General features: G+C 50.7%; 1 protein-coding gene across 9 annotated transcripts; it reads left to right on the top strand.

The window, feature by feature from the left end:
* The first annotated feature begins 2,207 nt into the window (after positions 1–2,207).
* On the top strand, positions 2,208–21,411 carry LOC106839059 (cytochrome P450 4F6-like). Of its 9 annotated transcripts, none has more exons than XM_044779328.2 (13): positions 2,208–2,366; positions 2,796–3,025; positions 8,430–8,574; positions 10,243–10,296; positions 10,389–10,516; positions 11,907–12,028; positions 12,757–13,027; positions 13,363–13,429; positions 13,607–13,736; positions 19,972–20,105; positions 20,186–20,250; positions 20,418–20,500; positions 20,735–21,411. In XM_044779328.2, exons 2-13 carry the CDS (start codon positions 2,828–2,830, stop codon positions 20,910–20,912), a joined length of 1,575 nt encoding a protein of 524 aa, XP_044635263.2. In that variant the 5' UTR covers positions 2,208–2,366; positions 2,796–2,827; the 3' UTR covers positions 20,913–21,411. The 9 variants fall into 9 exon arrangements, with proteins under 9 accessions (XP_044635263.2, XP_070375389.1, XP_044635265.2 ...); XM_070519288.1 differs by having other exon boundaries at positions 2,827–3,025; positions 8,402–8,574; XM_044779330.2 differs by having other exon boundaries at positions 2,309–2,366; positions 8,402–8,574.
* Positions 21,412–21,815: the final 404 nt, after the last annotated feature.

The following is a 21,815-nucleotide window of genomic DNA, read 5'->3' on the forward strand; positions in this document are numbered from 1 at the left end:
TCCTGGAAGCCCTCACCTTACTGTCACTATCTGATACGTTCTTGCTTATGTATTCAATTTTTGCCCGTCTCCCCACTGGATGCGAGCCCCTTGACGGCAAGGTCGCCGTCTGCTGTGCTCACGGCTGCACCCCCAGCATGCAGAACAGAGCTTGGTATGCAGCAGGTTCTCGATAAACACACAGCCCTGGCGAGTATGGATTTTTCTGCTCATTTTACAAATGAAGACACTGAGGCTGAGGGTCCTGAGTGACTTGCAGAGCCTGACTCAGGGCTCTGAAAGCAGCACCTCGCCAGCTGGGACCTGCACATGAAGGCCTGGGCGTCTGCCCCAAATGTGAATTCTGATGGAGTTGGGCAGGATGGCCTGCTGCTGCAGCACAGACAGTCCCTAGACTCCGTGGCCTCGAGCAGCGACCACTCCATTCTCTCTTCTGATTCGCATGTCGGCTGGCTCGGCTGGACGGCTCTGTATGCGTGATGGCATCCGCGGCCGTGGTCGTCTGGAGGCTCCACTGGGCCGGATGTCCAAACGGCTCCGTGCCGTGGCTGCAGTCGATACCAGCTGTTGGCTGGGAAGTCAGCGCCGCTGTTGATCAGAGCTCTACACGAGGGAGGCCTTTCCACGTGGCTTGGGCCTCCGCACCTCACGGCAACTGCGTGCTGAGGGGCCGAGCCCCGCGAGCAAATGTCAGCATCAGGCGTGAGATCTCCTCGCTGCCCACTGCTTGCGTGACCTCCACACGCACCATTGGTTAAGCAGGCCCAGGCCAGCCCAGATTCAAGGAGAAAGGAAATAAACTCCTGCTTTTATTGGGGACAGCGGCAAAAAATTTCTAGCCCTCACCTTTGTGGGCCTGGGTTAGAGGCCGAAATTGTGCATTTCCAAGATGTGGCTGGTAATGCCCATGCTGCTGGTCTGAGGACCACATTTTGAGGTCCAGTTCTTAGAATTCATGGCTACAAAAGTCCCTTTCTTCCCTAATTAGTTAATGAGCACCCACTATGTGTCAGGAGTCACTCTCACCTGTGCTGTCATGTTGAATTATTTTGCTGTGTGGCTGGAGGGAGTTATTGCACCTCTCTGAACCTCTGTTTCCTCTTCTTTCCTCCTGCTTCTCCCCAGGCCTATCTGACCAGCCCTGCTGCCTCTCATGTACCATGCCCTGGCTCTTCTCCAGATGGACCTTCAGGAGGTGGACCACACCCCCACCTCCCCCAGCAGAGAGAGGAATCTAGGGTAGTTCATCCAGACGTACTGAGAGATCCAGGGCCCAGCACCTAAAGCTGGATCAGGTATGGCTGGAAGAATTGTGAGGGCGAGGAAACTGTGGGCATTTCCCTAACGTTCTGCCAGTTGCAGGAGGAATGTCTGTCCCAGTCCTCTCACTCAGCAGCTGCATCCTTCAAACTCACCCTCCTCTGATTGCGGGGAGACCTCACAGAGGCTGAGACTACATCACAGGGGAGTTCGGGACAGGATCTGGACAAGATGTGCCCCCTTCAGGCCCTCATCTGACATCCTGTTTCCCAGATGGAACCCTGAGCCCAGAGAGGGCTGGCACAGCCCACAGTCAGAGTGAGGACGGGCAGGACTCCACCCAGGCTCTCCCAGCTCTGCCCTCCGCTGTCTGTATCCCGTGCTCTCATGACCCCCTGCAGCCTCACCCCCCACTCCTCCACATGCCCTCGCCTGACGGGGCTCCTTACCCCAGAGTCTGGTGTGGGTGAGCCTCACGAGGCTGGGGGCTTCGTTCCTGTTCCCAGCACTCATGTCTTAACGCAGGCCCTGGGCTGCCTGGAGGCAGGTCTTGACTTCCTGCCAGGCTGTGCTGTCCTGGGGCCAGAGGCTCCCTGTCTCTGAGCTTTCTGATTCCGCACCAAGAAACAGTGCATGATGCCCTCCTGGCCCCTCATGTGGACAAGAGCCCAGGAGATGTGTGGGGACAAGGTTTGGCCTGGCCTTGCTCACCTGGCACCTGAACTCTCAGATGCAACCTTTCACCTCTCACACCCTGGAATGGGAAGGGCAGCTGCAGCTGTAAACTTGGGGCCCAGAGACACCTTTGCCCTCCCCTCAACTTGCCCCCTCCACCCCACGAGGAAGGTGCTGAGTCCTGAAGATCCAGCATCCACACTGTGTGGCCCTGAGCTGGTTCATAAGCCTCTCTTGACAACACTGGATCCCCTCCCCCACCTCCATCTGGGCCTGCAGCCAGGTGGGGAGGAAGTAAGCAGGCGTGTTGGGATTGGCTGGCCCAGCCTGGCCCTGCCAGCCTCCCCCACTTCACAGGTTGGGCCTGAGACAAAGACTTCCCAGAAGCAGGGGAGAGGAAGTTGTGTGGGACAAACTGCTCCAGACAGAAGGTGCCCGGCTGGGGTCCAGGGCTGGAGGTGCTGGCCTGGGGTGGGGAGGGCGCTGCCCACGGCAGGGGTGGCTCCAGGGAGCTAGCTGGCTGGGACCAGGACGGTGGTTTCCTGTAACTGGAGCCTCTGGAAACTTCCCACTGATTAGTTTGGGCCTTTCCTCCTTTGTCTCTCTTCCTCTTTATCTCTTCTCCTCTGTCTGTCTCTGTGTCTCTGTCTGTCTTTCTGTCTCTTTCTTCCTTCCCTCTGGATTTCCATGGACCCCCTCCCCTCTCTGAGCCCTTCTCTGAGCCCTCCCTGCCCTGGCCCCAGCCCTCACCATTCCTGCCCCTCCCTGTCCTGTCCCTCACACCCTTGGTCCTTGCCCTCTTTGTCAGCTGTCTGTCTCTGCCTGGAGCTCACCAATAATTTTCTTTTCCTGGGCCCCAGGAGCTCGCCCTCCACCCCGTGTGCCCTGCAGGATGCCGTGGCTGAGCCTGTCCTGGCTGGGACTCGGGCCCGTGGCAGCCTCCCCGTGGCTGCTCCTGCTGCTGGGCGGGGCCTCCTGGCTCCTGGCCCGCGTCCTGGCCTGGACCTACACCTTCTATGACAACTGCTGCCGCCTGCGATGCTTCCCGCAGCCCCCCAAACGGAACTGGTTTTGGGGTCACCTGGGCCTGGTGAGTGTGGCAGCAGGAGGGGTCTGGGGCATCAGGGTGGGTGGACTTCCTGAGGGGTTGGGAATGGGGCTCAGGTTGGGCTGGGATCTAGGAGAGCGGAAGTGAGAGGGAGGCTCAGGCGGCCCCTCCTTGCTCACTCACTAGTTCCTCTGCTCTACCATCCCACGCCTTTGCCACGTCCTTGTCCCCACCCCAAGCCTGCTCTGGATCCATTAGCGCAGCTCTGAGAGGCTCCCAGGGCGGGCTGCACAGTGCTGGGTCCCCTTGTGTCCCCAGTCTCCACCACTGAGCTTGAGGCCTCTTCAGGGCACTGTCCAGGGTCCGCTCGCTGCTGGCCTGTGTCTGACGGCCTCTGGCCAGTGTCTGCTCCTCTTGGGCTTCCACTGCCCCACAAGAATTAACTCAGACCTCAGCCCCCTTCCCCCCGGGACACAGCTGGGCTGGAGGTGAGATATGGGCAGTCTCTCCTTCTCCTCCCCTCCCTCAGGTGCTTTCTTTTCCTGTCTTGCCTCCTACCCCCAAGATAGATCAGTGGGCCCTATCGCCCAACTTGGAAAGAAGTTGACCACTTACCCTTATGAAGGAGTCATTCTGGCCTCTGCCTTCATGGCCAAACCTCCTGGGAGGGGGCTCCTGGCTCACCATCGCAGCCTCATCCTCAGAGGACTGTCCCCTGTGCTCCGCCGGCCCGGTACTGCCACATTCCTCTTTGGATTTTGTCACCACGCGTAAAGGCATCGCCTCCAAAGCCACTGAACTGAGTGTCGCACTCTCTGACCATGGCCTCCTCTTCTTTCCAGCTTCTTTTTCCTTCTTTTTTTACCCTTTGGATCTTGCCGGGGTGTCCAGTCTGCTCTACACCCCAGTCCGACAGTTTCCTTCCAACCCCACTCCCTTGGACACATCCAGCTTAGATGCTCAGCCTTTGCACATGGGCTGAAGTCTCTTGCCCGTTGGGCTTTCCTTCACAGCCTCTTGGAAAACCTTTGCCCTGTCTGAGCTCAACCACCCAAGTCCTCTGAGCTCTTCTCCGTGATGATGCTAGAGAAGGTCACAAAACAGGACACAGGGGTGACATGTAAACTACCCCCTCCCACCTCCAAGTCACCTCGTTCTGCACCCAGACCTCCAGTCCACTCACTCTGCTGTCTCCTTGTGGACAAACACTAGTCTTCACTTGTTGCCTCCATTTCCCCTTTGCTCCTCACCTGCTCCAGCCTGGTCCCCCACCTCTTCATGCTCCCCCAAGATGACCGTGACACCCAGGTTCCTAAATCCCATCTCATCCACTTCATGGCAGCTCTCTGACCTTGCTGATCACCCTGTCCTCTTGGAACCTCCTTTTCCTCTTGGTTCCAAGATGCCACCCTCGCCTGGTCTCCCTGTGGCCCCTCTGTCTCCCGTCTTGGCTCCTCCACCCCACCTTTCTATGTAGGGACCCCCTGGGATCCTAAGCCCTCGTCTGTCTCCTCTCTCTCCTGAGGCCACCTCGTTACCCAGGGCTCCAGCTCCTGAGTGGACCACCAGTTCCCTCTGTGAGTGAACTCACATTCACATCTCTCCTGAGCCCAAGGCTGCATGTCCAGCCCCATCCTCGTCTTCTCATGTGGAATCTCACACACACCTCATTTCAGCAAATCAGAGTCAGAACTCACGCCTCCTCCTGGATCCTGCCCCGTCCTCCGTGCAGCCCGTGCTTCCCATCGCCCACGTCCCGTACTTTGGGGTCCCCTGACCCTCCTCTTCTCTCACTTGCACATCTGGTCCTTCAGCATGTCCGGCTGTGCTGCCTGCAGGATCTCTCCTCAGTCCGCCCCCTCTCTGCATGCTGCTGCCACCTCGGCTCCGTCCCTTGTCATCTTTCTCCCGGAAGCTTCTCCCAGCCTCCTTTCCGGCCTCCTTATCGCCACGCTTGTCCTCTGTCGCCCACTTTCTCTTTAGCCCTGGAGGCATTTCTCTGAAATTTAGTTTAGATCACACCACATGTCAACTGAGAACCATTCAATGACTGCCTGTCGCTCTGAAGACAAGGACTAAATGCTGCCCGGCGGGCCCTGCTGCCCCCGCCACCCACAGCCTGGGCACTCCGAGCCCCTGCTCTCCCCCACGAGCCAAGCCCCCCCCAGAGCCTTTGCTCCTGCTGCTTCTCTGTCTGGAAGTGCTTCCCTTCTGCGGTCACCCGCTTGATCCCCCTTAACCTCCCATTTTCAGCTCACGTGTAACTGCCTTCTACAACCCTTTCTGGGCCCCTCAAACCTTAACCTCTGACTGGGCCCTGTTCATGCTGAGACAGTCAATTGTCCAACTGCTGCTTGATTATTTTTCTCTCCCACTAGACGGTAGCTCTGTGAGCAGACATGACATCTACAGTGCCCAGCCCAGGAGCTGACATACAGTAGACAATAAATGTTGGCTGATGTTGTGGTTGAGGCCATGCCCCAGGCCTGGGAAAAACCTGCCATCACCTCCATTGGTTATCCAGGCCAAAGGGATGAGTGTCCAGCTCCTTCCCACCCCTTCCCCCAGACCAGCTTACTGCAGAACAGGATGACCCAGGTTTATCGTGAGGCGTTCCTGAGATTCTGCATCTTGGGATGTTCTCACCATGCCCCGGGACAGCAGGGACGTTATAAAGTTACTGCAGTTCTTCCTCCCCCTCCAATGGCTCGGCTGTGGAGGCCAGTCTTAGTCATCCCTCCTGCAGTCCCCCTTGCTGTGTGACCTTGGCAGAGTGGCTCTCCCTTTCTTGTCAATTTCTTCACATGCCTTGAATCTTCACCCCAGGGTCCTCGGAGAGCAGGGAGAGGGTGACAAGGTGGAATGACTTATGTTCACCTGCCTGGAGCACCTGGGGGTAATGGTGAGGCTTGGATGAAACATCCTGAGGGACTGAAGAGGAAACACCACTGGGAGGTGACCCACCCTCTTTTCATATTGGAGGACATAGGCTGAGTTTGTTCATCTGGAAATGGAACAATTGGTGGGTAAGCTGATAGGTTCAGGAGAGAGAGAGAGATGGAACACACTGGGAGAGATAGAGACAGACAGGACGCATTGTGAGAGATAGGCAGACAGAGAGGATGCACTGTGAGAGACAGAGAGACAGACAGGAGGCACTGTGAGAGATAGACAGATAGGGCACACTGTGAGAGAGAGACAGACAGGACGCACTGTGAGAGACAGAGAGACAGACAGGACACGGTGTCAGAGATAGAGAGACAGACGAGATGCACTGTGAGACATAGATACACAGGATGCAGCGTGCATAGCGGCCAGCCCTCAGAAGGGGCTCATAGGTGGGAGCTGCCCTCCTGGTTGATGGTCAGAGTTCAGGCCCCTTCTCTGGCATCAGCCTGGGCTGGAGGGTCTTGGGACTGCAGACCCTTCACCATTCAAGTAACCAGAGGCCATGTGGAGTTGAAAATATGTGAGAATGAGCCCCTGGGTCTAGTCCTGAGTCCACCCTCCTGCCCACAAACCTCCCCCTTGAGCACCTCCCCCTGTGGCCGCCCCGTGGCTGCAATCACTCCCAGGATGAGGGAAATCCATCTTCTGGAGCCAAGGTCGGCCTCTGTGTGCAGAGCGTGTCTTCTCCCTGTGCCCTGGTTGCTCCCTTGGGACTTGGAGAGGTCTCAGGGACCCTCCTGCCCTGAGAGGAAAGGAGCAGCAGGAAGCCTGGATTCCCCCATCCCTGCAGAATCTGGACACAGTGTCCACTGCAGAGGCTGCAGGGGGCACATGTCGTGGCTGCTTCTGGGGAGTGATGGCCCCTCCTTGCTTGCAGTTTCCCCCGACAGAGGAGGACTTGAGAGACGTAACTCAGCTGTTGGCCAACTACCCCCAGGGATTTGTGACCTGGATGGGCCCCTCTTGTCATTCTCTGCCATCCAAACATCACCTGTTCTGTCACCATCACCACAGATCCCCCCTGAGACATGATGGTGGGTACCGTAGCATCATTCAAGGGCTGCAAGCCCTCCCTGCCAAGCTTCTGTGACCCCTACAGGTTCAAAGTCCCCTCTTGTTCTAGGGTGCCCTTGGCCATCTTTTTCTTCTTTCTTTTATTTGCCACCCCCATTCTGGTGTTCGAGACACTGCTTGGTATCTGTGGGGAAATTCAGACCTGGCTCTTCCCTGGAGGAACCCTCAATCTTGAACACACAGAGCTAGACAGAGTCGCCTCCAATCTTGTTGTCAGGATGGGCCTGAGGGAGAGAGACAGGGGCTGGGGGACCACAGAGGGGAAGCAAGACTTCTGCCATTTGAGCAGTCTGGAGGGCTTCTTGGAGGAAGAGTTGTTGGAAGTGGGTCTGGAATGATGAGTATGAATTTTTTAAGAAAAGAAGAGAATGTGTATTCTATGGAGAGGAAGAGCCCACTCTAAGGCCTGGGGGTGAGAGAGCCAGCACCTGCAGTGCAGGTGGGGTGATCTGAGTGAGAGGCAAAGAAAAGTGGAGAGGGGAGCAGAGTGAGCAGGATTTCAAGACCACCCAGGGAGAGGTGATGGTTTCTGAGGGCGAGCCATGGAAGGTAGCGAAGAGGAGAAACAGATGAGGAGCTGGAGAGATGGACAGAGAAACAGGGTCAGGGAAAGAGAGAGATACAGAGAAAGAGGGAGGGAAAGAGAGAGAGAGAAGGATGCAGAGACAGATAAACAGTAAAAGAAGCGTGTATGTACAGAGATACAAACACATCTATCTATCAATTTATCCATCCATCCATCATCTAATCATCTCTCCATCTATCATCTAGTTATCTATCTACCCCTTCATCTATCTATCTATCTATCTATCTATCTATCTATCTATCTATCTACCCTATCTATCCATCTATCATTTATCCATCTATCATCGAGTCATCATCTATCCATTATCTGTTTATCTATCCAACTATAAATCCATCGTCTATTCATCCATCATCTAATCATCTATCCATCCATCCATCATCTATCTTTCTTTCTATATATATCCAGCCATCTATCATTTATCCATCCACAATCTAGTCATCTATCTATCCATACATACGTTATCTATCTTTACATCCATCCATCTGTCCACCATCTATCCATCTATCTTGTACCTAATTGTCTATCTGTCTGTCTATCTATCCATCCATCATCTATCTGTCCATCCATACACTGTCTGTCTATCTATCTATTTATCTGCCTAAAGAAACAGAGAGATGTAGAGAGTGAGGGGACAGGAGAGGCATATAGATATATAGACACAAAAAAAGACAGAGACCAACAGAGAGAAGCTGCCTTAGTGAGATGGAGAGAGGTGTAGATCAATAATCCAGGCAGAAGAGGAGAAGGGAGTGCATGGGGGTGTGGTGGGTAGGGTGGGTGCAGAGGGCAGTTGTCGTTTCTGAGGCCAGGTCTGGCCTCGTCTACTCCTATCCCCAGGCGAAGAGCAACGAGGAGGGCTTGCGGCTGGTGGAGGACCTGGGCCACTACTTCCGTGACGTCCACCTCTGGTGGATGGGACCCCTCTACCCCATCCTGCGGCTCGTCCACCCTAAGTTCGTTGCCCCCCTGCTCCAGGCCCCAGGTATCTCTTCCAGGAGCCTCCGACCCCAGCCTCTTTCCTCCCTTTGCTTTCAGCCCTTCTTACCCCTGGACAGACCAGGCTGAGCAAGGGGAATGGACAGCGTCAACAGAGACCCAGCTATGCCACTAACCTGCTGGGTGATTCTGGGCAGGTCCTTGGCTCTCTCTGGTTGCCAAAATCTCTTTCATTTTTGAGTGGAGGAAACTCAATACTGTTGATCTAAGTAAAAAAGAGAATCTATTGATTGAAAAGCTCAGGGAGTGTTGTCTTCAGGCACAGCTGCATCCAGGTCTTCAAACAATGCCATTGGGAATCTGTCTTCATCTTTGTAGTTCTGTGTTCCTCTGTGATGGCTTCACTCTCCTGCTGGTAAACATGAGTCCCAGAAGCTCAGCCCCCGTGGACAAGTGAGCTCATTCCTCACAGACCCAGGGAAAGTTGCAGGATTCCATGAAATTGGCCTGGCTTGGGTCACAGGGACCAATTCCTCATCTAATCACTGTGACTTGGTTGACAAGGCTTAGGGCCATATGTCCAGCTCTGGAGCAGAGGATGGGGTGGCATGGCCACCCTTCTAACTACATGGAATGAAAGTGGAGAGACTGTGGAGTGCTAGTTCCAGGACATGGGATGGATGCTGGACAGGCAGATACCACAGATGACCATCCACCAGCATCCTTGCTAGGTGGGTATTTCCTGGGTGAGGAAGCTGAGGGTCAGGCAGGCATAATGGCTTCTCAAGGTCACATAGCATGCTGACGTTTCCTTCTTAGTTCTATGTGTTCTCAGCTGCCCTGTCTGCCTCTGATGGAAGGGACCCTAAGCTGAAAGGTGATTTGGGGCTGGGAAATGGCCAGACTATTGTGAGAGAAGATCCACCAGACCCCAGGGTGGTCAGCTGTGTCTGATTGGCCCTGGGGGTCTGGTCTAGAGGCTGGAGGGAGCAGTGGCAGCTCTTCATGGTGGGTGGATCTCAGCATCTGATGGGGGCAGCATGCTCTGGTCTTTTTAAGGACAAGGGAGCCCTTGAACAAAAGCACTTAACAGCAAATATGGTGTGGAGGAGAATGCTGAGGAAGTCTGTGTCATACCTGGGCCATGTCTGGCACATTAATGGGACTGTAAATCCTGTCTAGGGCCCATCTGTGGCTCACACTGAGGTCATGTCAGATTGTCTCAGTCCCATGTTAGAGCATGCTGTGTCATGTCAGGGTGTGTCATACATGTTGTTTCATGTCAGTACGTGTTAACACATGGTGGGGTCATGTCAGATGTCTCAGGAGATATCAGATGGTGCTGACCAGACACGGTGTCCCAGGTCCCTATGAAGGCGTTTTGTAGAGTGCTGGGCTGTGCTCAGGTGTTTAGAACATGTTGGATCATGTAGGAGCCATGTCGAGCCATGCTGCGATGTGTTGTGCCATGTTGGGGTGCCTCTAAGCACTAGGGGTGCGTCTGTGGGCTCTGCCTTTGCTCTACTCTGTGCTGCTGCCTGGTCTGGTCCCCCTTCACCTCACCCCTCCTCCCAGCTTCCTCTGCCCTTGGCCCTACTCCTTCTATGCTGGGCGTGGAGGGGGAGGGCAGACCCCTGGCCGAGGCTCCACCCCACCTCAAAAGTCCCTCCCCTCCCCCTCTCCATGGCCCCTGATGGCTTACCTCTCATGTCAGCTGCCATCGCACCTAAGGATATGTATTTCTACAGCTTCCTGAAGCCCTGGCTGGGTGAGTAACTATGGGCAAAGGGAGTTGGGGATAACCTTGGGGGCTAGAGGAAGACACTATCCTTCACTACTCCTTGTGGCTGCCTCTACTAGGGGACGGGCTCCTGCTGAGTGCTGGTGACAAGTGGAGCCACCACCGCCGCCTGCTGACACCTGCCTTCCACTTCGAAATCTTAAAGTCCTATATAAAGATTTTCAACAAGAGTGCAGACATCATGCACGTGAGTTCCTTGAACCCAGGGTCCCAGCTGGAGCCTTGGGAAATGGGGAGAGGCCTCAGACACACATCTGGAGTCCTGGCTCTGCTGGATGGCTTTGGGGTCATTGCTTTTTCTCTCCAAGCCTCATTTCCTTATCTGTAAAATGGGGATAATAATCCCTTCTTAAAGGGTGGTCAAGATGATGTAATGGATTCATGTTCCTGGCACATAGTAGGTACCCAGAAGGCTTTAGTTTCTAGCCTGCCTCACTGAAGCTCTGTATATTCAAGATAGTAATGATGAAGGTTGCATAGTAGCTCTTTCTGCATGACACACCACGGGCTTGAAAGAACTAGTGTCTGTTATTGCTCACAAGATGATGGATCCATCAAGTCTTCTCATCTCAGCTGGAATCACTCATCTGTCTGTGGTCATGGATGGGTTTGGTGGGCAGCTCTGCTGATTCAGGCTCAGCTCTAATACATGTTTGGGGCTTGACTGGCTGTCGTTTGTCGAGGGTGGCCTTGGTAGGACAAATGGATTCCTGCATTTGTCTCTCATCCTCCAGTAGGCTAGCCTAGGCTCAGTTGCATGGTGCAGACTGGGATCTAAGAGAGTGAGCAGAAAGATGCGGTACCTCTTGAAGCCTTGTTTCAGAACTAGCACACCATGATTTCCACCTTTTTCTATTGGCTGAAGCAAGTCCCACATCCAGCTCAGATTCGAGAGGTGGAGAAAGAGGTTCTATCTCCTAATGGAAGAGCTGCAGAGTCTCACTGCATAGGAATAGGGTATACGGAGGAACAAAGGAATGGGGACGTTTCTGTCGTCAGCTGCCGCTATGATAATGATGAAGATGATGATGATAGCTAACAGTGATTTAGTGCTTACCACATACCAGAAATGGTATTCAATGCCATGGCGTATGTTGTCTAATTTAATTTTCACAAGCCTATGAGGTAGAGATGATTATTATTGCCACATTATAGACGATGAAATGGAAGGTCAGAGAGGTTAGGGAGCTTGCCAGAGTTCACATAGCTAGTAAGTGAACTATGAGTGATGGACCTGGGATTCTAACCTGATTTGTCCAACACCAGAGAAGGTTATATTAAGTATTACTGAAGATTTGAGCGGTGGAGCCCAGAGGAGGGCTATGAACTGACCCAATGAACTGAACTTTCTGCTCTGCACACAGAGCTGAACCTTGAACCCAGGCCACCTGACCCCCAGCTGTGGGGTCTTCATGTCCTCATGGTAATAGCGTCCACTCCCACTCATGCCTGCTTCTCCAGGGGAGGGGTGCCTGGGGCCACGAGACTGGGTCTTGGGAGCCTGTCCTGGTCTTGGGTTGGGGCGTGGCTCAGGGGAGGCCCCATCCCATCCCCGGCTCTGCCCCTTCTCTGTCCAGGCCAAGTGGAAGCGCCTGGCCTCGGAGGGCAGTGCCCATCTGGACATGTTTGAGCACATCAGCCTCATGACCCTCGACAGTCTGCAGAAATGTGTCTTCAGTTTCGACAGCAACTGCCAGGAGTGAGTCCTGGCCCAGGGCCTCGGAACATGGGCCATAGATGCAAGGGAATAGACAGAGGGAGGACTGACCAGGGCAATCAGAAGGGCCTTCCTGGAGGAGAAGGGTCCGAGCCGGACACTGAAGCAGGGAAGGGGAAAGAGAGAGAGCAATCCTTTTGGGTAGGTAGAAATGTTTGATACAGGCCAGGAGGCTAGGACGAGCAGAGTGTGTACAACAATGTAGAGACACCTGGGAAATAGGATTGGAGGTGTAGGCAGGGGTAGATCTTAATGACATTCAAAAGCCAGGCAAAGGAATATGAACTTGATCCTAAGGTTTCCAAGGAGCCATGGAAGGTGTTTGAGCAGATGAGGATCATGGTCAAAGCTGAGCTTGGACATCTGACTCTAGAGAAGACTTGTGTAGACACAGGATGCAAGGAGACCATGGAGAGGAGTAGGCCTGAACTTGGTGGAGAAAATGCAGCAGATTTGGGAGAAACTGAGGAAGAATGGGCAGGATCAGATATTGTGTAGGAGAAAGAGGAGATGAATGTGATTCTCAAGCTTTGCCCTGGTGTCTAGGACATGAGACAGCTCACAGATATGGGAGGCAGAGAGAGAAGCATGATGAGGGCACTCTTTTATGGATGGCATGTGGTCCTGGGTTTCTGGCTGGGAGGTGCTCCTAGGGTTTCCCATGAGTTGAGAAGCTGCTTCATAATGCTCTCTCTGGCCTGGGTCTGCAGGAATCCCAGCGAATATATTGCTGCCATCTTGGAGCTCAGTGCTCTTGTGACAAAACGGCACCACCAGATCTTCATGCACATGGACTTCCTGTACTACCTCACTCCCAACGGGCGGCGCTTCCGTAGGGCCTGTGACCTGGTGCACGACTTCACAGATGCTGTCATCCAGGAGCGGCGCCGCACTCTTTTTAGCCAGGATTCGCATGACCTCCTCAAGGCTAAGGCTAAGACCAAGACTTTGGACTTCATCGATGTGCTCCTGCTGGCCAAGGTGGGCTTCTCTGGGATCTGAATTCAAGAGGTAGGATGGACCTTGATTTCAAATGTCAGATAGGAGAACTTAGATTTGATCCAGAGGGTGCTAGTGAAGGTGTATGAGGAAGGAAGGGACAGGTCAGAGATAAGTTTTAGGCATGACTCCGTAGAAGGCTGCCTGGAAGGAGTAAGGAGGAGGCAGGAGACCAGGGAGGAGGCTTGTGGGGTGGGCTCTGGAGATGATGAGAGAAGGATCCCACTTGGATGATGGAGCTTCAGGGACTGTTCAGGTTAGACTCAGGCACCCTCAGAGCTGGTGTGATTCAAAGGGTCTTCTTGTCCTTTCTCCAGGATGAAGATGGGAAGGAACTGCCAGATGAGGACATCCGAGCTGAAGCTGACACCTTTATGTTTGGGGGTGAGAATACAGAAGGGGCAGGGGTCTTTCTATCCCAGGGACTTGGCTGGTGGTCCCTGGGCAACCTCATCGTCCCCCATCCTCCCTATCCTCCCTGAGGGCCTTAATGTCAGGGCGCTGTCCACCTTCTGGTGCTGAAGCCACTCAGAGACCCAAACCTGTCTGGCTGCCTCTCAGGACATGACACCACAGCCAGCGGCCTCTCCTGGGTTCTGTACAACCTCGCGAGGCACCCGGAGCACCAGGAGCGGTGCCGGCAGGAGGTGCGAGAGCTCCTGAGGGACCGCGAGCCTAAAGAGATTGAGTGGTGAGTGCAGGTGCACATGGTCTGTTCCTGAACCCCTCTGTCATTTCTACTTAGTGGGAATAGGAGCAGAGCCCACATGTAGGGTCTGGTACCCAGCCTGGAGAGCAGGAGAAAGTTTGCAGACTTTTGAGACAGAAAGATCTGAGTGTCCACACTTATTGCCCCACTAACTTGCTATGTGACTAATAAAATCAATTCTCTTTTCTTTATGCCACTTTTGTCCTCTGTAAATTGGTAGGGAGGGTGGGGAGTCTCTCCCCCACAGAGCTGCAGCAATGTGTGTAGAACAGATGCCACTCAGAATGGATTCAGTAAATGCACTTCTCCCTTTCTTTTTTTCTGCCTGATGTTGCATTTTTTCCCCAAAGAGCCAAGCTGCCCTTAATTTTTATTCTCTTCTCCAATTCCCGCCTAATAGTCTATTCCAGGGGTTTGCAAGAGGTCTTTGGGAGTAAAAAATCATCCATCTCCTCATTCAGTAAACATATCCTTTCCCAACTGCCCTTTCCCAACTCAGTGTCCAGTTCTGTTCTAATCCTCCCTGGGCAGGTGTGGGCAGAGAGGAAAGGAGGTGAGGCTGGGTAGTGGAACAATGAATACAAATTCACCACTAGATGTGGATAGCGGACAGTGCTCCAGGCCAAGGGGATGGCTTCTGCAAAGACCAGGACAGAAGCGTGCAGGAGTGAGCCTGGCAGTTTGAGGGGAAGTAACAGTGGTTGTATCCTTATGAAACTTACAGTATGAGGAACAAGAGGGGCTCCTGAAGAGGCTGGAGCTGGAAACGGAAACCCCTCTTGGAATGCTTTGGAAACCATGTTACGAGTTTCCAAACCTGTCAGTTCAAGTCCTTTGAAAAGCCAATACCAGATAAAAGATAAGTTGGCAGAGATGCTGCCTTTAGGGGAGTCTCACATTGGGCAGAAATGGTAAGGCAATAGTGGCCACTGGGCTCAGTCTTCGGCTGGGAGCTGCCCAGGTAGCTGTGGTGTTGGCTGGAATGCTGCAGCAGGGCCTGGAGACCCTATAGCTGGAGGCTAAAAGCTAAAAGCACTCCTTGTAGCTGTACAGCATTCTTTCTGGAAGGGAGGTCCATGACTAATGCAAGAGGGCAATGGGAGCCATGGGAGATCTTTGAGTATAGGAGGGACGGGTCGGATATGGGTATTAGAAACATCTTTCTGCAGCTACAGGGGCAAACTGGGGCGGACGTCGGGGAGAGCTGGGGCCTAGCGGGCCAGGGGGAAGATTCTGGTCCAAGGGCTGAAGGATGGTGAGGAGGTGTTGGACTGGACAAACACTTTGGAGGTAGTGCCCTCAACTTCAAGGCTTTGCTTAGCACAGCAGTCCTGTGAGTTGGAGAAATGTTTTTGTGCTTCTCCCAACTTCAAAAAATTATGCATTTGATAAAAATGTACATAGTACAAAATGGTTTACAGTGAATATAAGCCTCCTTCTTTTTTTCTCCCAATTTTATTAAGATATAATTGACATATAACATTGTATAAGTTTAAGGTGTGCAACATGATGATTTGGTACACGGATATATTGAAAAATGAGTACAGTAGGGTAGGTTAACGCACCTAACACCTCTCTCTCTCTCTTTTTTTTTTTTAGATTTTTAAAATTTTTTTCCTTTTTCTCCCCAAAGCCCCCCGGTACATAGTTGTATATTCTTTGTTGTGGGTCCTTCTAGTTGTGGCATGTGGGACGCTGCCTCAGCGTGGTTTGATGAGCAGTGCCATGTCCCCGCCCAGGATTCGAACCAATGAAACACTGGGCCGCCTGCAGCGGAGCGCGCGCACTTAACCACTCAGCCACGGGGCCAGCCCCCTAACACCTCTCTCTTATGCCAGCACCCCAATCCCATGGCCGCCTTCGATGGTTTCCTGTGTCCTTCAGACGATGTTCAGTCTATAACCACGTTTATCTGTTCACAGTCTTTCTTACTCACTCATTCATCTGTCTTGTCTCTCTACAAATGAGAGTATACACAGAGCATTCAGGCATGCTCATCGAAAATATAACTTCAAGATCCTTTCATTTTTTTAAATAAAATGTAAGTTTCAGAAAATTAATTTTGAGTTGCAAAATCAATATTGAGAAGAAGGGGCCGGCCCCGTGGGTGAATGGTTTTCACACGCTCCACTTCAGCGGCCCAGGGTTTCCCTGGTTTGGATCCTGGGCACGGACATGGCACCACTCACAGGCCACGCTGAGGAGGCGTCCCACGTGCCACGACTAGAAGGACGCACAACTAAATATACAACTATGTACTGGGGGGATTTGGGGAGAAAAAGCAGGGAAAAGTAAAAGAAGATTGGCAACAGTTAGCTCAGGTGCCAATCTTAAGAAAAAAAAATAATAGGAAGAAGTCTATTTTTTGTGCACAAAATGAAACATCATGGAGAAGATTAGTTTCAACTTTGTTGCCCTCTCCCCAAGCCTAATTCCTTCTCTGTCTCCTGAGGGGTCTCTAGAGACATCAGTCTGTCATATGTCGTTTCAGACCTTTCTTTTCTCTTGGAATGTCTATATATGTATATACTGTTGCAGTTTAAGAGAAATACACGCATGCCCACACACTTGCTCACTTGTTCTTCTCACTCAACAGCGTGTCTTAGGGCTCCTTTTTCTGAGTGCTGCACAACATTGCAGTTTACTCAGCTCGTCCCTCTATGGAGGATGTATATGAAAATATTTGCAATTATAACATATTGCCAAATTGCCTTTCGGCATCTCTGTACTGATTTACCCTGTAGTGTGATAGGACCAGTGATCCCTATTTCCTTTTTGATAGCTGTATAGAATTCCACCATATGGATGTACCATAATTTATTTAAACATTTCCTTATCAATGGACATTAGTATAGTTTTGTAGTATACTATAGTCTTTTGCTGTAGCAAACATGATGTAGTGAACATCCATGTATGCTGACCTTTGCTTACATATGTGGGTGTCTCTCCAGAACAAATTCTTAGAAGTAGCATTGCTGAATCAAAGACCATTTGAGTTTTGCATCTTAATAGCTCACAGCAAATCCACTCCTCCAAACAGATTTTGAGAGTGCCAATTATCTTGCATCCTCACCAACAGTGCACATTATAAAACTTTAAATCACCAACAGTGTGCATTATGAAACTTTAAAACTGTAGCCAATCTGATAGGTGAAATATAATACTTTGTTATTTTAATGAGCATCACTTTAAGTATGGGTAAAGTTGAGCACTGTTTTCACATGTTGATCAGCCATGCATTTCTTTTTTTGTGAAGTTTCAGTTTGCATAATTTGTCCTTTTTACATTGAGCTTTTTTCTAGTTTTTTTCATATTGGTTTATAAGGGTTCTTTAAATAAAAAGAAAATTACTTCTTTGTCTGTTATGCAAAAATTATCCCCGAGAGTGTCTTTTGACTTTATTTTTGGTTTTGGTTCATTTTCTTGTAGTCACATTTATTAACTTTTTTCTTTTCTTTTCTTTTCTTTCTTTTTTTTTTTTTTTGGTGAGGAAGATTGGCCCTGAACTAAGATCTGTTGCCAATCTTTCTCTTTTTGCTCGAGGAAGATTTGCCCTGAGCTAACATCTGTGCCAATCTTCCTCTACTTTATATGTGGGACACTGCCACACTGTGGCTTGATGAGCGGTGTGTAGGTCTCTGCCTGGGATCCGAACCCACGAATCCTGGGCCACCAAAGCAGAGTGTGCAAACTTAACTACTAGGCTACTGGGCTGGCCCTAACTTTTTTCTTTTATAGCTTCTGGGTTTTTAAAAAAATCATGCTTGGAAAAGACTTTCACACTCTAATACTAAACTGTAAAACTCTTGTTTATTTTCTTCTAATGGGTTTATTTATTTAAAAAAATATTTTATTAAAAATTTAATTTTGTTTATATAATACTTTTGTTTTTATCTTTTATATTTAATACTTTGTTCCATATGAAATCCATTGGTATAACTACTGAGGTAGGGATCTTTTTTCCTCCAAATGGCTAATTGTCTCAAAATAATTTAATGAATATTTTGTATTTGTCTTAGAATTTTTAATAATAGCAGCTTCATGATAAACTAAATTAATTTATATATTTGGGTTTATTTCTGTACTCTACTCTGTTCTATTTATTTATATATTCATACATAAGCACCAAGAAGTGTTCATTATCATACTTTAAAAAACATTTCATACTTGATAAAGTATGTTCTGACAGAGTATGAATAACTTGATAAAGTTAGCCCCATCTTATTAATTTGTTTTTACAAATTTTTTCTTGCATTCTTATTTTTCCATTTGAACTCTATGATCGGGTTGGGTAGTTCAAAAAATATTCTTGAAAATTTTAATTAATTAGCTTTTTGGACCTCAGGTGCGAAGGATGGAGTTGACCATGTCCCCCAATTTATGACTAATTGTCATCATTTTTTCATGCAATATTTATTCATTCCCATTCAGCCCAACTCTCCACTTTCAGTTCTCCACCAATATGATTCGAGAGAGCTTGATCCTTTTATTTGCATAATTTCTTGTTTTGGGTGGATGTATTTTAAAATTCACAAATACTACAGATCTCATGCTGGTTCTCACCTTTTCCGGAAGCATAGCACTACGATTTCATTAGATTTTATCATCCATGGTCTATGTACACTTTAGATTATTGCTTGGAGCCATCATATAGTACTTCCCTCTCCAATCCCTTACAGCTGAATACTCAGGCTGCTTCCATCTCATCACTGCAGTGAACACTTTGTACATGTGTCTATCACCTGTCTGAGAATCTCTCTGGGATCTATACCTGGGAGCCAACTTGCTGGGTCGTAAAACACACGTTGCCTTTCCCTGACGATACTGAAGCCCTCGAGCATGGCAGCCCCTGTCCACACCTCCACTATCAGTGCTTGAAGTCCCTCTACCCCCACACCTCCTCGTCATTGCCCACCTTCTTAGCTCTTGCCTTGAATAGGTGTGAAGCAACATCTCATTGCTATACAATTTCCATTTCTCTGAGAACCAATGACTGAGCATCTCTTCACGTTTTAAATCTCTTGTGTTTGAGCTTCTGTGAATTCCTAGATCATGTCCTCTGCCTACTTTTCTCTTGAGTCACATCTGTCTCTCTCTTGTTGATTTGCAGGAATTCCTTGTATATTCAAGATATTGTTCTAGATCTATATATTTATTGCAGATATCTACAGTGAATCGCTCATCTGAATTTTTTTTGGTCCGTGGTGTCTTTTATTAAACAGAAATCCTTAATTTCAATGCATATCTATTCATTTTTTTGTCTTCCAGTTTGAGCTTTTGGGGTTTTATTTAAGAATTCCTTCCTACTCCTACATCACAAAGATGTCGCCTAGGTCATCTTCTTTTAACCTAATGGTCTTACCTTTCACATGTGAGAGGAGACAGCATCCTGTGTATGAAGTAGATGAGGATCTAGTTCTTTCTGTTTCCACATCACCAGTTGTCCGAACCCTTTCTACTAAACTATCCATCCATCCAGTGGTTTGTGGGGCCTCCTTCACCAGATGCGAAGTTTTCATCTAACCACGTGCAGTATCTGAGTTCTCTATTTTGTTCCATGAGTTTGTTTTCCTGTTCTTGCAATAATACCACACCGTTTTTTTTTTTAAATTACTTCACTTTGGTAATAGATCTTAATATCTGGTAGGTTGAATTCTCTTTCTTTGACCTTTTATTTTTAAAATGACATAGCTCTTGAAGTTGAATCCTTTCAAACTGAATAAGATTACCAAGTTCCAAAACAAAACAAAACAAAACAAAAAAAACAAAAAAAAAAGCCAGCTAGGATTTTATTGGATTGCATTGAATATATTGATTAGTTTACAAATAATTGATACCTTTATAATATTAGGTCATCCCAACTTAGAGTGTGGAGGGGATCCTATTCATTCAAATAACTTCATAAGCCCATTATAGAGATTACTTTTTTTTGCTTTTTAATTATATAATTCAAAAAGCTTTTTTTAATGCAAATATATTAACACTTTTAAGGATACCCTATGAGTATTGTGTTTTCCTCAGAAATGTTTCTAAAGTTTTCTTCTACTAACTTTCGTGGTATTAATTTTCTAATGCTTCAATCCTTGGTCCATGTGGAACTTATCCTGTTATAGGAGTGAGGGTCAGAGGAAGGTGGAGAGAGGGTCTAACCGGGAAGGAGGAGGGCTGAGGGGTCTCTGTTTTGGCTTCCTGGATAATTGTTGGGGGGTTTCCTTAGGGACGACCTGGCCCAGTTGCCCTTCCTGACCATGTGCATCAAGGAGAGTCTGCGGTTGCATCCCCCAGTCGCGGCCATTTCCCGATGCTGCACCCAGGACATTGTGCTCCCGGATGGCCGGGTCATCCCCAAAGGTGCCCTCAACGTCAAGGGGAGGAGGGTATTGGTCCCATGAGGGGAGACCAGGTCCCGAGGACCCTCTCTTCCCCCATAGGGAACATGTGTGTCATCAGCATCTTCGGGATACATCACAACCCGTCAGTTTGGCAGGACCCTGAGGTGCGGCCCTTCCCCCCTTCTCCATGCCCAGGACCTGGTGAGGGGGCGGGGTCCTGACTGGGGAAATCACAGGCTTCGCCTTCTGTGCATGCACACCTGTCTTTTCTGGGGGCGTCGGGTGTCCTGAGAAACCCCACCCAGCAGCCCTGTCTTGGCCTCGCCCGCAGGTCTATGATCCATTCCGCTTCAACCCAGAAAACCCCCAGAAGAGATCACCCCTGGCTTTTATTCCCTTCTCTGCGGGGCCCAGGTGAGGGCAGGGGGTGTCTGAGGCGAGGATGGGATGAGGGTGGTAGGGGCATTCAAAGGATGTGCAAGCCCTCGTGGGGGGCCCAGGCTTCACTCTCCCTGCGGGTGGGGATGGGGGGGTCCCAGGACAGGTTCCGGCGCGATGGTGCGGGGATGGGGGTCCCGGGACAGGTTCCGGCGCGATGGTGCGGGGATGAGGGTCCTGGGCGCCTTCGAGCCCCCACTCCCGCCGCAGGAACTGCATCGGGCAGACGTTCGCCATGACGGAGATGAAGGTGGTCCTGGCGCTCACGCTGCTGCGCTTCCGCGTCCTGCCGGCTGGGGAGGAGCCGCGCCGGAAGCCGGAGCTGATCCTGCGCGCCGAGGGCGGACTGTGGCTGCGGGTGGAGCCGCTGAGCGCGGGCCCCCAGTGACCCACGGCCTCCCGACCCGGGATCCACCCCGACCCCACACCTCACTGTGCAGATTCCCAGGAATAAATCTGTGCTGTCACCTCTGCCCCAGCCTATCGGGAGCCAGCAGGGGGCGGTGGTGGCTGCGGGGGATGGGGAGGGGCCGTGGTGGGTGGAGGCGGGGCCGGTGTCTCTGAGTCCGACACCCTGCCTGCCTCTCCCGCTGACCACAGGGCCCCACGCCGCTCAAGGGTTCTTCTAGAAACCAACGAGGGACTTCATCCTGTGCGCAGTAGGCAGCTGTGGGAGGTGTCTGAGCAGGATGGGGCCAGGGTGGAGGACGGACGTAAGGGGCACATTTGAGGCTCTGAGTCACGGAGGAGAACCTGTGCTCTGAGCACTCTGACCTCGGTTCCCTCTCCTAATATACCCAATCTTTCCTCACCTCAGAACCCTTCGCTATGTATCTGTGGTTACTGTGTTACTGTCTTGACTTGAACATGACAAGCCGGATGCTTTATAGTGTGTTGTGTTGTCTGTCCCTGTTGCAGTGTCTGCTGTTTTTGCTGGTTTTCACTCCTAGGGTCAGTGTTCTTGTGTGCCTGGTTACCACTGCCTGGGTAGTGGCTGCCATATTTGAAATAATATCCGTCGAATTTGAAGGAGGCAGCTTTCTGTAAGAGGAATCCTAGGAGCCGTGCTGGGTGAGGATGAAGTTAAATGAAGTTCAAGGCTCATGGTGCCCAAGGCCACCAGGAAGATTAAAGTCAAGCCGCAGTGACACTTGCAGGCTCCTCCTCTTCCATTTGCTGTCATGCTGAGGGTGGAGCTTTGTGAGGTCTCCACCAACGTGAGGAGCGCTCCCCTCCTGGCCTCTCCCTGGGCTCTGCCTTTTCTCTCCCCACCACGAGGACATCCAAACAG

This window comes from Equus asinus, chromosome 10, assembly GCF_041296235.1.
Source record: "Equus asinus isolate D_3611 breed Donkey chromosome 10, EquAss-T2T_v2, whole genome shotgun sequence".
Taxonomy (NCBI): Eukaryota; Metazoa; Chordata; class Mammalia; order Perissodactyla; family Equidae; genus Equus; species Equus asinus.